At 43.9% G+C, this 17,865-nt stretch overlaps 1 protein-coding gene across 1 annotated transcript in view; it reads right to left on the bottom strand.

Moving 5' to 3' along the window:
- Positions 1 to 17,641, bottom strand: part of LOC123990368 (disks large-associated protein 2-like) — a 46,799-nt gene extending 29,158 nt beyond the window's left edge. Inside the window, exons 1-3 of the mRNA XM_046290935.1 lie at positions 17,568 to 17,641; positions 15,992 to 16,218; positions 1,004 to 1,181 (exon numbers count right to left, since the gene is read on the bottom strand). Coding sequence (XP_046146891.1) covers positions 1,004 to 1,181; positions 15,992 to 16,149 — 336 coding nt within the window. The 5' untranslated portion in view covers positions 16,150 to 16,218; positions 17,568 to 17,641. The remainder of the gene's footprint in view (positions 1 to 1,003; positions 1,182 to 15,991; positions 16,219 to 17,567) is intronic.
- Between the last annotated feature and the right edge of the window lie 224 nt (positions 17,642 to 17,865).

Here is a 17,865-nt window from a genome sequence, read left to right as displayed (position 1 = left end):
CAAATGAAAAACAACAAAAACATTGCATCATTTTGGTCCACCGTTTCAAGACGTACTATTCCACTGCAGGCCATCGTCATAGTAACATACGTTACTACTGTGACAAAGGGGAAAGCAGGTGTCCTTTCAAGAACCTATTCAAAGGCAGAGATGACGGTGCAACACAGTATAAAAAGAAACGACATGCGGTTAAACGGAATTTCAATGTTGCGAATATATATATGTCCATCGCAATGCACCCAATATAACGGCAGGCGGGAAGCCGTAGTAACTTCATCTGTGTGAGGCGATTTTATTTTTGAATAGCACCAAGGTCGGTTGAGATATTGTGCCAAACGTGTATTCAAATCCATCTAGTCTATATTATGCAGTGCATAAAAGCCTGCTACTATGTAATAAAAATGACTGCAAAGGATGTATCAAATCATTGTAATCTTGTACCTAATATTCAGCTGCAACGGACAAAAAGCATGCTTTATAGTACATCTCCTGCTGTTCAAATATAAAACATTGCCTGGACCGACTGAGCAGTTCAACACAACTTCTAGTAGTAGTGCATGAACTTACTTAACGGCTAACTTGAACTTGTAATGTGATAAATATTCAAGTGAACAGATATGTCCAGTATGGTACTGCTTGTTTTATGCAACGTCACCAATAGCAAATCTATAGACTTCACACGCGTAGTTCTGAAGATGTGCACTGAACATAAGTCAAAATCGGATTCGTTGTAAATAAGCATTACCAATGACAACTCAACCTATCAATAAAACCTAATCCTGCAGACAATAACGGCTAAACATCTCATGGAGGGGGGGGGGGGGGATCAGGTTGTGACTAATGTATTTCTGTAAATAACTATATTATTTTTGTCACCCCTTTAGCAAACAACAGAAGGTCCCACCCACTCTACCAACATGGTGGCATCTACAGTATCTCTCAATCCTCCTACTCCTCCAGGGCTCCTGGTGTTCCCCCTGTGAGGGGCCTGCGTGGGACTCACCTGGCTGACGCAGCTTGCCTGACTGAGGGTGCTAACCGCGCGCATGTAGCTCTGGTTCCGGGATCTGAACTGAGGGCCGAGGGGTATATGGTGTTGGGGGTAGTTGGTGGCTGGGTCCAGGGTGACACTGGGATGGGGCCGCATCATGTCTCGGGTGGTTTGCAAGTGGTAGCTCTGACTGTACAGAGAGAGAGAGAGAGAGAGAGAGACAGAGAGAGAGAGAGTGGATAGACAAATATGAGAGGCATTGTGAGTCAGACACAGGGCTGTGGTGGTCATGAAATTTTGTCAACCGGTTATAGTCATGCAAAATACTGCCGGTCTCACGATAATTGACTGTTAATTAACAAACACGTTTAGCATCTCCAGGCCTCCACACATATTGTACAAGCCGCTGATGTGCGCCTTTGGAACGTCTACATTCAAAAACGTATCATGAATAAATGCAATATATATCATCGCAATAAATCTCTTATTTATTCTAAACATGATGATATTAAGAACATGTATTTCAGAATATGAGTTGGCCTACTGTTTCTTATCTGGCAAAGCACCATACATTGGTTGTAGGCTTGTTCACTTAGCAGAAAGATACAAGTTCCGTGCCACTATTTTACAGAGGATGTTTCGACATTTTGTTACGTTACAAACGTATTCTAAAATGGATTAAATAAAAACATTTACTCAGCAATCTACACACAATACCCCATAATGACAAAGCGAAAACAGGTTTAGAATTTTTTGAAAATTAATTAAAAATCAAAAACAACTTATTTATATACAGTGCATTCGGAAAGTATTCAGACCCCTTGACTTTTTCCATATTGTTACGTTATAGCCTTATTCTAAAATTGATCAAATTGTTTTTTCCCTCATCAATCTACACACAATACCCCATAATGGCAAAGTATGTAGATTGGTGAGGAAAAAAATCCATTGAATCAATTTTAGAATAAGGCTGTAACAACAAAATGTGGGAAAAGTCAAAGGGTCTGAATACTTTTGGAAGGACAATGACCTTTTATAGTAAGAATAATGTCATTTAACTTAGCTGAATAAAATAGAAAGGATATTTTTCCCATTCCAGAGCGAATATGCATATGAAATGGCTATGTGGAGCTTAAAAAGTGATCATTTGAAACACATCCTATACACTAGATTTAGAGGTTTTTGTCAAATGTGGTTGTTAATGATACACCCCTTAGAATGTCTTAGAAATCAAAACATATTTGGGCTGCATGATGCGACTACAGGCTGTTGACGATTTGCGATTTGCAGAAAAATGGTGCGCCGTAATCCTTGCCTCAGGCTGCATATGCTGTTCTCTCATCAAGTGATCATATTTTCATCTGTCAATTTAAATCGGGTCTTCACTTATGTAAAATTAGTTTAGATTAGAATTGCCCATTCTCAAATGGGCAGGAACAGGGGTAAAAATACATGTCATCCGTATGCACTCGAATAGCGAATGGAGGCTGCCTTCCCGCCGGTTCACTTTTCAATCATGGATAGGCTGCTCTCATTTCATAGCAGAACATGTGATTAATATGAGCATCTGAGAAATAAATATAGTAGCAGCTGAGCTCCTCTTTTTAAAGAAATGTCTGGGCTTATAAGAACACTTCTTTGGAGTTTGGAGCATAGCAAAGGTAACCATTCCATCCAGTGTGTATAATAATACCAGCCAGGTCACCCGGGATACAAGGCAGCTTTCGACGTCCCATCCATGTCCACTAGGGGCAACGTTGAGCGCTGTTGCCTTCAAGTAGCATCAGCCTCCGATTACAGAAGTTGCAAGTTCAAATCCAGCGATAGAATGTTGTTTCGGTTATATTTCTTTTAAGTCTATCCCAAACCTTAACCCTTACCTTAACCATTCGGAGGTAATGCCTAACCTTAAAAATGCAGAGTTAATGCCTAAACTTAACCTTAAAACACATACAAATGTGATATTTGGAACTAGTCGAAATTTGACTTTGAGAAACATGGGCGAACGTCTAATGTTGTCGTGAGACTAAGAGCTGCTTGAATAATACAGGCCACACTCAAAAGCTATTACTGGAATTAGTTTAATTTTGGAGTAGAGGCTAGACTTGTCATGTTTTGTCATTTATTATCATGTCTTGTCCCTGTGCTTCCCATTCTATTCGTTTCCCTCTGCTGGTCTTATTAGGTTCTTTCCCTCTTTCTATCCCTCTCTCTCCCCCTCCCTCTCTCACTCTCTCGCTCTCTCTTCTCTCTATCGTTCCGTTCCTGCTCCCAGCTGTTCCTATTCCCCTAATCATCATTTAGTCTTCCCACACCTGTTCCCGATCCTTTTCCCTGATTAGAGTCCCTATTTCTCTCCTTGTTTCCCGTACCTGCCCTGTCGGATCCTCATTTATAATTCACCGTGCTGTGTCTATGTTTTGCCCTGTCGTGTCGTGTTTCCCTCAGATGCTGCGTGGTGAGCAGGTGTCTGAGTCTGCTAGGTTCAAGTGCCTTCCCGAGGCAACCTGCAGTTCTCGATCAAGTCTCCAGTCTGTTCTCGTCTTTACGTGTAGTATTATGTTTTTTGTTTTGTAAAGTTTATTCTGGATTAAATACTCTGTTTTCGCCAAGTCGCTTTTGGGTCCTCATTCACCTGCATGACAGAAGGATCCGACCGAGGAATGGACCCAGCGACTACAGACGCTCGTAACACTGCCGTCGAGATCCAAGGAGCCATGCTCGGCAGACACGAGCAGGAATTGTCTGCTGCTCGCCATGCCGTGGAGAGCCTGGCCGCTCAGGTTTCCGACCTCTCTGGACAGTTCCAGAGTCTTCGTCTCGTGCCACCTGTTACTTCCTGGCCTGCCGAGCCTCCAGAACCTAGGGTTAATAACCCACCTTGCTACTCCGGGCAGCCCACTGAGTGCCGCTCCTTTCTCACCCAGTGTGAGATTGTGTTCTCTCTCCAACCCAACACATACTCTAGAGAGAGAGCTCGGGTTGCTTACGTCATTTCACTCCTTACTGGCCGGGCCCGAGAGTGGGGCACAGCTATCTGGGAGGCAAGGGCTGATTGTTCTAACAATTACCAGAACTTTAAAGAGGAGATGATTCGGGTTTTTGACCGTTCAGTTTTTGGTGGGGAGGCTTCTAGGGTCATGGCTTCCCTATGCCAAGGTGATCGATCCATAACGGATTACTCTATAGAGTTTCGTACTCTTGCTGCCTCTAGTGACTGGAACGAGCCGGCGCTGCTCGCTCGTTTTCTGGAGGGACTCCACACAGTGGTCAAAGATGAGATTCTCTCTCGGGAGGTTCCTTCCAGTGTGGACTCTTTGATTGCTCTCGCCATCCGCATAGAACGACGGGTAGATCTTCGTCACCAGGCTCGTGGAAGAGAGCTCGCATCAACGGTGTTTCCCTGCTCCGCATCGCAACCATCTCCCTCCTCTGGTTCTGAGACTGAGCCCATGCAGCTGGGAGGGATTCGCATCTCGACTAAGGAGAGGGAACGGAGGATCACCAACCGCCTGTGCCTCTATTGCGGATTTGATGGACATTTTGTTAATTCATGTCCAGTAAGAGGCCAGAGCCCATCAGTAAGCGGAGGGCTACTGGTGAGCGCTACTACTCAGGTCTCTTCATCTAGATCTTGTACTACTATGTCGGTCCATCTACGCTGGACCGGTTCGGGTGCTACATGCAGTGCCTTGATTGACTCTGGGGCTGAGGGTTGTTTCATGGACGAAGCATGGGTTCGGAAACATAACATTCCTTTCAGACAGTTAGACAAGCCTACGCCCATGTTTGCCTTAGATGGTAGTCATCTTCCCAGTATCAGATTTGAGACACTACCTTTAACTCTCACAGTATCTGGTAACCACAGTGAGACTATTTCTTTTTTGATTTTTCGTTCACCTTTCACACCTGTTGTTTTGGGTCATCCCTGGCTAGTATGTCATAATCCTTCTATTAATTGGTCTTGTAATTCTATCCTATCCTGGAACGTATCTTGTCATGTGAAGTGCTTAATGTCTGCCATCCCTCCCATTTCTTCTGTCCCCACTTCTCAGGAGGAACCTGGCGATTTGACAGGAGTGCCGGAGGAATATCATGATCTGCGCACGGTCTTCAGTCGGTCCCGAGCCAACTCCCTTCCTCCTCACCGGTCGTATGATTGTAGTATTGATCTCCTTCCGGGGACCACTCCTCCTCGGGGTAGACTATACTCTCTGTCGGCTCCCGAACGTAAGGCTCTCGAGGATTATTTATCTGTGTCTCTTGACGCCGGTACCATAGTGCCTTCTTCCTCTCCGGCCGGGGCGGGGTTCTTTTTGTTAAGAAGAAGGACGGTACTCTGCGCCCCTGCGTGGATTATCGAGGGCTGAATGACATAACGGTTAAGAATCGTTATCCGCTTCCCCTTATGTCATCAGCCTTCGAGATTCTGCAGGGAGCCAGGTGCTTTACTAAGTTGGACCTTCGTAACGCTTACCATCTCGTGCGCATCAGAGAGGGGGACGAGTGGAAAACGGCGTTTAACACTCCGTTAGGGCATTTTGAGTACCGGGTTCTGCCGTTTGGTCTCGCCAATGCGCCAGCTGTTTTTCAGGCATTAGTTAATGATGTTCTGAGAGACATGCTGAACATCTTTGTTTTTGTCTATCTTGACGATATCCTGATTTTTTCACCGTCACTCGAGATTCATGTTCAGCACGTTCGACGTGTTCTACAGCGCCTTTTAGAGAATTGTCTCTACGTAAAGGCTGAGAAGTGCTCTTTTCATGTCTCCTCCGTTACTTTTCTCGGTTCCGTTATTTCCGCTGAAGGCATTCAGATGGATTCCGCTAAGGTCCAAGCTGTCAGTGATTGGCCCGTTCCAAGGTCACGTGTCGAGTTGCAGCGCTTTTTAGGTTTTGCTAATTTCTATCGGCGTTTCATTCGTAATTTCGGTCAAGTTGCTGCCCCTCTCACAGCTCTTACTTCTGTCAAGACGTGTTTTAAGTGGTCCGGTTCCGCCCAGGGAGCTTTTGATCTTCTAAAAGAACGTTTTACGTCCGCTCCTATCCTCGTTACTCCTGACGTCACTAGACAATTCATTGTCGAGGTTGACGCTTCAGAGGTAGGCGTGGGAGCCATTCTATCCCAGCGCTTCCAGTCTGACGATAAGGTTCATCCTTGCGCTTATTTTTCTCATCGCCTGTCGCCATCTGAGCGCAACTATGATGTGGGTAACCGTGAACTGCTCGCCATCCGCTTAGCCCTAGGCGAATGGCGACAGTGGTTGGAGGGGGCGACCGTTCCTTTTGTCGTTTGGACAGACCATAAGAACCTTGAGTACATCCGTTCTGCCAAACGACTTAATGCCCGTCAAGCTCGTTGGGCGTTGTTTTTCGCTCGTTTCGAGTTTGTGATTTCTTACCGTCCGGGTAGCAAGAACACCAAGCCTGATGCCTTATCCCGTCTGTTTAGTTCTTCTGTGGCTTCTACTGATCCCGAGGGGATTCTTCCTTATGGGCGTGTTGTCGGGTTGACAGTCTGGGGAATTGAAAGACAGGTTAAGCAAGCACTCACGCACACTGCGTCGCCGCGCGCTTGTCCTAGTAACCTCCTTTTCGTTCCACTCGTCTGGCTGTTCTTCAGTGGGCTCACTCTGCCAAGTTAGCTGGTCATCCCGGTGTTCGAGGCACTCTTGCGTCTATTCGCCAGCGATTTTGGTGGCCGACTCAGGAGCGTGACACGCGCCGTTTCGTGGCTGCTTGTTCGGACTGCGCGCAGACTAAGTCGGGTAACTCTCCTCCTGCCGGTCGTCTCAGACCGCTCCCCATTCCTTCTCGACCATGGTCTCACATCGCCCTAGACTTCATTACCGGTCTGCCTTTGTCTGCGGGGAAGACTGTGATTCTTACGGTTGTCGATAGGTTCTCTAAGGCGGCACATTTCATTCCCCTCGCTAAACTTCCTTCCGCTAAGGAGACGGCACAAATCATTATCGAGAATGTGTTCAGAATTCATGGCCTCCCGTTAGACGCCGTTTCAGACAGAGGCCCGCAATTCACGTCACAGTTTTGGAGGGAGTTCTGTCGTTTGATTGGTGCGTCCGTCAGTCTCTCTTCCGGGTTTCATCCCCAGTCTAACGGTCAAGCAGAGAGGGCCAATCAGACGATTGGTCGCATACTACGCAGCCTTTCTTTCAGAAACCCTGCGTCTTGGGCAGAACAGCTCCCTGGGCAGAATACGCTCACAACTCGCTTCCTTCGTCTGCTACCGGGTTATCTCCGTTTCAGAGTAGTCTGGGTTACCAGCCTCCTCTATTCTCTTCCCAGCTTGCCGAGTCCAGCGTTCCCTCCGCTCAAGCGTTTGTCCAACGTTGTGAGCGCACCTGGAGGAGGGTGAGGTCTGCACTTTGCCGCTACAGGGCACAGACTGTGAGAGCCGCCAATAAACGCAGGATTAAGAGTCCTAGGTATTGTTGCGGCCAGAGAGTGTGGCTTTCCACTCGCAACCTTCCTCTTACGACAGCTTCTCGTAAGTTGACTCCGCGGTTCATTGGTCCGTTCCGTGTCTCCCAGGTCGTCAATCCTGTCGCTGTGCGACTGCTTCTTCCGCGACATCTTCGTCGCGTCCATCCTGTCTTCCATGTCTCCTGTGTTAAGCCCTTTCTTCGCACCCCCGTTTGTCTTCCCTCCCCCCCCCCCGTCCTTGTCGAGAGCGCACCTATTTACAAGGTACATAAGATCTTGGACATGCGTTCTCGGGGACGGGGTCACCAATACTTAGTGGATTGGGAGGGTTACGGTCCTGAGGAGAGGAGTTGGGTTCCGTCTCGGGACGTGCTGGACCGTTCACTCATTGATGATTTCCTCCGTTGCCGCCAGGATTCCTCCTCGAGTGCGCCAGGAGGCGCTCGGTGAGTGGGGGGGTACTGTCATGTTTTGTCATTTATTATCATGTCTTGTCCCTGTGCTTCCCATTCTATTCGTTTCCCTCTGCTGGTCTTATTAGGTTCTTTCCCTCTTTCTATCCCTCTCTCTCCCCCTCCCTCTCTCACTCTCTCGCTCTCTCTTCTCTCTATCGTTCCGTTCCTGCTCCCAGCTGTTCCTATTCCCCTAATCATCATTTAGTCTTCCCACACCTGTTCCCGATCCTTTTCCCTGATTAGAGTCCCTATTTCTCTCCTTGTTTCCCGTACCTGCCCTGTCGGATCCTCATTTATAATTCACCGTGCTGTGTCTATGTTTTGCCCTGTCGTGTCGTGTTTCCCTCAGATGCTGCGTGGTGAGCAGGTGTCTGAGTCTGCTAGGTTCAAGTGCCTTCCCGAGGCAACCTGCAGTTCTCGATCAAGTCTCCAGTCTGTTCTCGTCTTTACGTGTAGTATTATGTTTTTTGTTTTGTAAAGTTTATTCTGGATTAAATACTCTGTTTTCGCCAAGTCGCTTTTGGGTCCTCATTCACCTGCATGACAAGACTAATTATGTACCAAAGACGTAAATAAAACGTTTATTGTTTTTCTGCCGTGCCTTATATGGGAAGGTTATGTATTGTATAATAGCACCAGCATTATTTTAATTCCTGGGTCTTTGTATGCACAAGTGTATGCATAAGACCTAATATGTTTGTTGGTGGAAGAAGGTGAGGACCAAGGTACAGCGTGATACGTGTTCATCCTTTCATTAATGGAACTGAACACTGATTAACAAAACAACAACGACAAAAACAACCGAAACAGGTCTGTCTGGTGCAGACACAAAAACAGAAAACAACTACCCACAAAACTCAGGTGGGGAAAAGGCTACCTAAGTATGGTTCTCAATCAGAGACAACGATAGACAGCTGCCCCTGATTGAGGGCCAAACAACAAAGAAATCAAAAGCGTAGAAAATGAACATAGAATGCCCTCCCTAGTCACACCCTGGCCTATCCAAAATAGAGAATAAAAATCTCTCTATGGCCAGGGCGTGACAATATGCGTATGTGTGTTTTGAATGAATCATCACCTTAGAAAGCGCTGTCTATTTCGTTGTTAGGCTTTAAAACAACATCCACAACGACCATATTTCCACTCAGTTTCAACCTGTTGTTGAACTTCTTTCTTCAAGTTGATCGATGAGGTGAGTTTTAAAAGCATGACACTGTTTTGAAGATAAGTGGTTTGATGTGATTTTTGATTGCATTTGCATTGATGTCAGAGTGGTAAGAGGGACAATAGAGCCCTGAGTACCAGGCCATTAGGACCTGATGCTCGTTAGTGAGTTGGGTACCACCAACGCATGTCCAGAGTTCATAAAAGGAGATTACCGTGACTCAAAGGTCACGTGGAATTTTACTGTGGTCATATCTCATGACTTCCGGTGTGGCGGTAATACGCTCACCACAACAGTCCTAGTCAGACATCCCTGGAAAATGCTCAGGGCTAAAGACCCAACAATGTCACATACTGTTAAACGGGTAACCTGGCTTACATGTAGTACAGATGTATCCAGGTTATGTTGTGTTGTGGTGTGACCAGCAGGGTATTGGTGTGCCCAGCTTATATCGCTCACTGAATATAACACTGTGCTTGCGGCGAAAGTGACTCATCCTCCTACAGCATTATTGCAATCAACTCTAAACTATGATGACACGTGCAGATATCGAAAGCCCCAAAAACACGGGTGACTCGCTAGCCCAACAATTACAGTTTGCACATCCCACCTACACCTCCCATGAGCAAAATATAAGCTTCTCAGAGCTTCAGTAATAATGGAGCGTGGAAACGAGGCTTAATGTGTGTCTGTGTGTGTGGGACAAAAGCAGGAAGTGAGACAAAAGCAGGAAGTGAGTAGATTCCCAGTGATATGACGATTAAGCCGTGGGTGATAAAAGGATAGGGAGTCTGAGAGTCACACAGGACTGATACATGAAGGGCACCTCACCAGGTTCTCTCTTGCTCTCTCTGTGTGTGTGTGTGTGTGTGCATGAGTGCGGGTGTGCATGCGTGCAGACCTCCAGAACACAAGCAACTGTCCTGTTCTGGAAGGGTGATTTTCAAAGCCAGCTTAGAATAACAATAAACCAAGACACATCTCAGAGGTAGAGCCGATGCATCCTCTGGGTCACAATCAGGACGGGAAGATATTCTGCTCTGACGCATTCAACAGTACAAGGTAACGAAAATGTTATCGTAACCATCCTTACTGCTTCCATGATCCCCTGCCAAGCCATGCTACATATCTAGCTGTACATTCTTTTGCTGGTGTCTATTTCTTTTTCTGTCCAATCATTCTATTATTTGTATTACAATATCACTCGGTACCACTATCCTTCTTCCTATAGCTTACCTAAAGTGTATTTATCTATGGAGTGTTGCCTGTCAAGAGGGGAATGAGTGCAAACAGGCACTGTACAGTTAGGTCCAAAATTATTGGCACCATTGATAAACATGAACAAAATAGACTGTATAAAATAAATAATACAAATACTGAGTTATGTTTTACATTTATAATACAGTGGGGCAAAAAAGTATTTTGTCAGCCACCAATTGTGCAAGTTCTCCCACTTAAAAAGATGAGGCCTGTAGTTTATCATCGGTACATTTCAACTATGACAGACAAAATGAAGAAAATAAAAATCCAGAAAATCACATTGTAGGATTTTTAATGAATTTATTTGCAAATTATGGTGGAAAATAAGTATTTGGTCACCTACAAACAAGCAAGATTTCTGGCTCTCACAGACCTGTAACTTCTTCTTTAAAAGGCTCCTCTGTCCTCCACTCGTTACCTGTATTAATGGCACCTGTTTGAACTTGTTATCAGTATAAAAGACACCTGTCCACAACCTCAAACAGTCACACTCCAAACTCCACTATGGCCAAGACCAAAGAGCTGTCAAAGGACACCAGAAACAAAATTGTAGACCTGCACTAGACTGGGAAGACTGAATCTGCAATAGGTAAGCAGCTTGGTTTGAAGAAATCAACTGTGGGAGCAATTATTAGGAAATAGAAGACATACAAGACCACTGATAATCTCCCTCGATCTGGGGCTCCACGCAAGATCTCACCCCGTGGGGTCAAAATGATCACAAGAACGGTGAGCAAAAATCCCAGAACCACACGGGGGGACCTAGTGAATGACCTGCAGAGAGCTGGGACCAAAGTAACAAAGCCTACCATCAGTAAAACACTACGCCGCCAGGGACTCAAATCCTGCAGTGCCAGACGTGTCCCTCTGCTTAAGCCAGTACATGTCCAGGCCCGTCTGAAGTTTGCCAGAGAGCATTTGGATGATCCAGAAGAAGATTGGGAGAATGTCATATGGTCAGATCAAACCAAAATAGAACTTTTTGGTAAAAACTCAACTCAACGTGTTTGGAGGACAAAGAATGCTGAGTTGCATCCAAAGAACACCATACCTACTGTGAAGCATGGGGGTGGAAACATCATGCTTTGGGGCTGTTTTTCTGCAAAGGGACCAGGACGACTGATCCGTGTACAGGAAAGAATGAATGGGGCCATGTATTGTGAGATTTTGAGTGAAAACCTCCTTCCATCAGCAAGGGCATTGAAGATTAAATGTGGCTGGGTCTTTCTGCATGACAATGATCCCAAACACACCGCCGGTGCAACGAAGGAGTGGCTTCGTAAGAAGCATTTCAAGGTCCCGGAGTGGCCTAGCCAGTCTCCAGATCTCAACCCCATAGAAAATCTTTGGAGGGGGTTGAAAGTCCATGTTGCCCAGCAACAGCCCCAAAACATCACTGCTCTAGAGGAGATCTGCATGGAGGAATGGGCCAAAATACCAGCAACAGTGTTTGGAAACCTTGTGAAGACTTACAGAAAACATTTGACCTCTGTCACTGCCAACAAAGGGTATATAACAAAGTATTGAGAAACTTTTGTTATTGACCAAATGCTTATTTTCCACCATAATTTGCAAATAAATTCATAAAAAATCCTACAATGTGATTTTATAGATTTTCTTTTCTCATTGTGTCTGTCATAGTTGAAGTGTGCGTATGATGGAAATTACAGGTCTCTCATCTTTTTAAGTGGGAAAACTTGCACAATTGGTGGCTGACTAAATACTTTTTTTGCCCCACTGTATTTTATGCTAATATAATTGCTCAGATGCAGAGATTTTGTTTAACAAATAATATTTTTTTCCCCAAAAAACGATGAGGTCTAAATGATTGCCACCCCTGTTTTAATACCTTTCAATAGCTCACCCTGCAAGGATACAACACTGAACCTTTTTCTAAAATGTTTAATGAGATTGGGAGGTATCTTGGACCATTCCTCCATACAGAATCTTTCCAGATCCTTGATATCCTTCATCTGCACTTATGGACTGCACTCTTCAATTCAAACCAAACAACAGGTTTTCAATGGGGTTCACGTCCGGAGACTGAAATGGCCATTGCAAAATGTTGATTTTTGTGGTCAATTAACCATTTCTTTGTGCTTAGGGATACTGTCTTGCTGGAAACTTGCGGCCAAGTTTCAGCCTCCTGGGAGAGGCAATCAGGATTTTGGCTAAAATGTCCTGGTATTTGTGTAAAGTTCATGATGCCGGTGACCTTAACCAGGACCAGTGGAATCAAAATAGCCCCATAATATTAAAATCCACCCCCATATTTTACAGTAGAGGTTCTGTTCTGCATATCCATCTTTCTTTGTAAGCAAAACCCACCATGCCTCTATTATCATGTCATCGGACCACAACACCGGTTCTAATCCAAGTGCCAATGCTGTTTAGCAAACTCCAGGTGTTTACATTTGTTGGATGAAATGAAAATGGAGCTCTTTGGTAACACACATCAGTGGTGGGTTTTGCATCAAAAGAAAGATTAGCATTTTTTTTATTTTTGCATACAATTTCTATTTATTATTTATTTTATACAGTCTTTTTGCTCATCTTTATCAAGGGTGCCAATAACTATGAATCTGACTATATGTGCTGAGTGAGACGTATCAACCTCTCCTTTATGAAGACATTCAAATAAATAAATGAGATTTTATTGTCAGACAATTTATTTTCATGTTTAAAACCTTGTCCTTTGACCATGACATTGGAGAGAAGTGACAGGGTTGCCATAGCCTTGTCAACAGTGCTGTGATAACATGATGCACATTTCCTCTGTAAGGTGAAGGGCAAATATTGAAATAGCAGTTGAAAAATGTCAGATATACATGCATTGGTCTGTGACACTCACCAGCTAGAATACTTATTTTATATCAGAGCTGATGAACAGAATTGGGTTCCAATTACTAAACAAAGGCAGTGAAGTGGCTGCTAACCAATTGGCCAAACAAATGTAGCAAAGCTCTTAGTCATGCATTTACACAGGTTGTTGATGCACTGGGGTAGAATAGGAACATGTCACAGCCAATCGTAACCAAGGAGTTATTCTTACTCTGTTGCCCAGCAACATCGAATGACATGTCTAAATCATGCATGCTCCCCCCAGAATGTCCCACTGCAGACAGAGGTCACAGAGACATGAAATGGATATAACAGCCAGGTAAAATAATGTCATTGTTTTAGCAAGCTAGAGGTGTATACAGTATAACTACTGTAGGAGAGTTACTGTAAAACAAACAGGCAGGAGGGACACACAAATGACAAAAACATTGTTGGCAGTGTCTGACTTTGATGAAATTCAACGATGAAAGCCGGGGGTTAGGGTTGAAAACAGCTTGCAAAAGCCTAGAGCTAGGGTTAAGTTTTTTTTAAATGGCGTATCAAAAAGGCGGAAGCCGTGTTCAGGGTTTTGAAAGGGGCTCAAGATCCAACCAAGTTAAAAGGTCAGAGCTTTTGCATTATTTACGGTAATCCATGAGCCACTATCAGAGCGAAAATATCATTTTAAATCCTGCCATCCAATCTAATGTCCAAACCAAGATTATGAGCACAGTTATTTAAAGTATTCAGTAAATATTCAGTAATGCAGCCAAATGTTTAGCCAAAGCCATGTCAGTAATGCTGTGTAATATATAATTCACACCCGACTGTCATTCCTGTAACAATTCATAAACAATTGTTGCCTTGTCTGTAACAATCCCAAAATATATGACAGTATATTCTAGAGGTCGCCCGATTATGATTTTTCAACGCCGATACCGATACCAATTATTGGAGGACCAAAAAAAGCCAATACCGATTAATCGGACGATTAAAAACATTTTAAAAAATTGAATTTATTTATTTGTAATAATGACAATTACATCAATACTGAATGAACACTTATTTTAACTTAATATAATACATCAATAAAATCTATTTAGCCTTAAATAAATAATGAAACATGTTCAATTTGGTTTAATGCAAAAACATAGTGTTGGAGAAGAAAGTAAAAGTGCAATATGTGCCATGTAAGAAAGCTAACGTTTAAGTTCCTTGCTCAGAACATTACAACATATCAAAGCTGGTGGTTCCTTTTAACATGGGTCTTCAATATTACCGGGTAAGAAGTTTTAGGTTGTAGTTATTATAGGAATTATAGGACTATTTCTCTCTATACCATTTGCATTTCATTAACCTTTGACTATTGGAAGTTCTTATAGGCACTTTAGTATTGCCAGTGTAACAGTATAGCTTTTGTCCCTCTCCTCACCAGGAACCTGGAACACAACGACAACAGCCACTCTCAAGCAGCGTTACCCATGCAGAGCAAGGGGAACAACTACTTCAAATCTCAGAGCGAGTGACATTTGAAACGCTATTAGCGCGCACCCCGCTAACTAGCTAGCCATTTCACATTGGTTACACCAGCCTCATCTCGGGAGTTGATAGGCTTGAAGTCATAAACAGAGCAATGCTTGGCGCACAATGAAGACATGCTGGCAAAAAAAAACACGAAAGTGCTGTTTGAATGAATGCTTACGAGCCTGCTGCTGCCTACCACCGCTCAGTCAGACTGCTCTATCAAATCATAGACTTAGTTATAACATAATGACACACAGAAATACGAGCCTTAGGTCATTAACATGGTCGAATCCGGAAACTTGAAAACAAGATGTTTATGTGTATTTCACTGTTTATTCTGTCAGTGAAATACGGAACCGTTCCAAATTTTATCTAAGGGGTGGCATCCATTAGTCTAAATATTCCTGTTACATTGCACAACCTTCAATGTTATGTCTTAATTATGTACAATTCTGGCAAATTAGGTGGCCCAAACTGTTGCATATACACAGACGCTGCGTGCAATGAACGCAAGAGAAGTGACACAATTTCACCTGGTTAATATTGCCTGCTAACCTGGATTTCTTTTAGCTAAACATGCAGGTTTAAAAATATATACTTCTGTGTGTTGATTTTAAGAAAGGCATTGATGTTTATGGTTAGGTACACATTGGAGCAACGATACGCACCGCATCGATTATATGCAACACAGGACACGCTAGATAAACTAGTAATATCATCAACCATGTGTAGTTAACTAGTGATTATGATTGATTGTTTTTTATAAGATCAGTTTAATGCTAGCTAGTAACTTACCTTGGCTTACTGCATTCGCGTAACAGGCAGTCTCCTTGTGGAGTGCAATGAGAGGCAGGTGGTTAGAGCGTTGGACTAGTTAACTGTAAGGTTGCAAGATTGAATCCCCCGAGCTGACAAGGTAAACATCTGTCGTTCTGCCCCTGAACGAGGCAGTTAACCCACCGTTCCTAGGCCGTCTTTGAGAATCAGAATGTGTTCTAAACTGACTTTCCTAGTTAAATAAAGATTAAATGAAGGTGTTTTTTTTTTAAACCGCCAAATCGGTGTCCAAAAATAATCAGCCATTCCGATTAATCGGTCGACCTCTAGTATATTCATCTCTCACACTCCACACTTGCACTAGTTTGGTTTAAACATACCCTGGTAATGATAACCAGTACAGTGTCCATTTTAGAACATCCTCAGCCTCAAGCAGGAGTGATGGATGTGGCTGAGGGTGTCCTGAAACAGACACAGTAACCAGGATGTAGTGACAATTCATTATTGAAAACCAGACGTACAGTAGCTCTAGTGGAGACCCTAATGGTCCTACCTTTGGGGTTCTATGTGGGGTCTCTGCATAGCTGACTTGAGGACGAGGGCGTCGGGTCGGATGGCCTTCTGGGGTGAGGTCTTGGGGCTGCCATCAGATTCGCCACCAGAGTCGTTGTCTTCTTCTCCCATGGCTTTGACGTAGCTGCTGCTGCGCATCCGCCGACACGGGATCTCCTCGTCCTGGTCCCCATCCTCTGGGTATCCACTCCACTCATCCTGAGGCACCTGTGGCAGAGAGTAGGGTTGAATATTTTTACATGGCTTAAATAATTCAACATTCAACAAAAACAGTTCTGTAGGAATGAGGTTTGGGAATTAGGCCTAATACATTATCACAGCATATTGGCTATACACTTGGCCTGCCAATATTGTACTACCCAGACCATATTATATTGAGCTTTGATAACAAAATAGATCAGTTGGTGTAACACTTGCGAGGCAAGTGTTTAAGCGGAGCTTAAATTGAAATAATTCGCTTTTTTATTTTATTGGACTGAGCTATTGGACTGAGCTCGGAACTCAAATCTCCAACTTCAGCGTATTCAAAACAACTGGGAACTCTGGAAAAAAAAACGATCATCCACCTCGGAATTCCTTCTCGAGCTCCGACTTTTCGAACTGAAGATCACTGATGTCATGATTTGACCTCGTATTTTTCAAGTTGTTTTGAACGCAGTATTAGTCTCAGTGGAGGGAAAGAGCAGCATGGGGGTCTGCCTCAGGGTCCCTGCTCCCTCCCTCCTTTCCTTTGGTGAGACTGACCAGAGAGAGGGGAGGGGACACTGTCTTCTAACTGATGGCGAAACTCGAGACGTACCGCATCTGCCTCATACACAAATTCATGTTGTTCCTATGAACACAAAAAGTGAAATAATCCTAGATATTAAAATAGACACAACAAGCTGCTAATAATAGCCTAATAAAAACGCAGGGCTATTGATACACGTGGCTACTCATTCATTGCAGCTGCAGCGCAAGTGAAAGTAGCCTACAGAGTAGCTCGTTTTATGTTTTGTAATAGTGTTAAAAACAGTGTTGACAGTGCTGAATAAACATTAACTCACTCATAAAAATAGCAGCTCTGTGGTCATGGTTTTAAAAGTTGTGAAGTCCTACGTAGGGTCGTATCAGACATACTCGATTTTAGCCACAGATCTACTGGTCCGCCGGGTAGGACAAATTAAAATAGTTCAAAACAGGAACACTTTGGCAACCCGGTGCGCAGAGCTTCTGAATCAAGCAAACAAACCGCCAGCAGTCCAACACGAATAATAATAGAAAAGGAGAGCAAGCCTTTATCGTTGGCTTTTCTGCAGAACTGTTTGGTGATCGACTATTAATGCCTTGAAGATTGCGATCGACCGGTTGGCAACCACCGCAGTACTCCATTGTAATTATGACTTTATTACACACCTCAATCAAACCATCAAACTGGGAGAGAACATGCAAAGATGGCGCAGGACATGCGGCCTACAAAGTTACAATTAAAGTCTAGCAAATTGATTGCATTTGGAAATATAACAGGGCCTATTTTAGATTTGTATAATTAGTAGGCAGACTCATACGTCGCCTACCTTTCACAATATGTCCCCAGGTAATTTGTACCGTGAGCATTAGTCTACTTCGTCTTTCTGTCTCTAAATGTTGCTTCATTCCCCTCCTCGTTTTCAACAGTGAAGTTTCGTTGTCCTCATCTTCTTCGTGGTAATGGCATGCTTGAATCATTTAGGACTAGAATAAGACGCAGACGGCTTTCACTTCTCTTCACGAAGATTGAATGGGTATGGGTGAGGGGTACAAAATAAATAACTGATTAGCCTACCGCCATCACGCATTCTCTCTCCTCCCCGTCAGTTCTATTGGCTGCTGTAT

The sequence above is a fragment of the Oncorhynchus gorbuscha genome, linkage group LG12 (assembly GCF_021184085.1).
Source record: "Oncorhynchus gorbuscha isolate QuinsamMale2020 ecotype Even-year linkage group LG12, OgorEven_v1.0, whole genome shotgun sequence".
NCBI classification, from domain to species: domain Eukaryota; kingdom Metazoa; phylum Chordata; class Actinopteri; order Salmoniformes; family Salmonidae; genus Oncorhynchus; species Oncorhynchus gorbuscha.
This window is presented reverse-complemented; position numbering and strand designations above follow the sequence as displayed.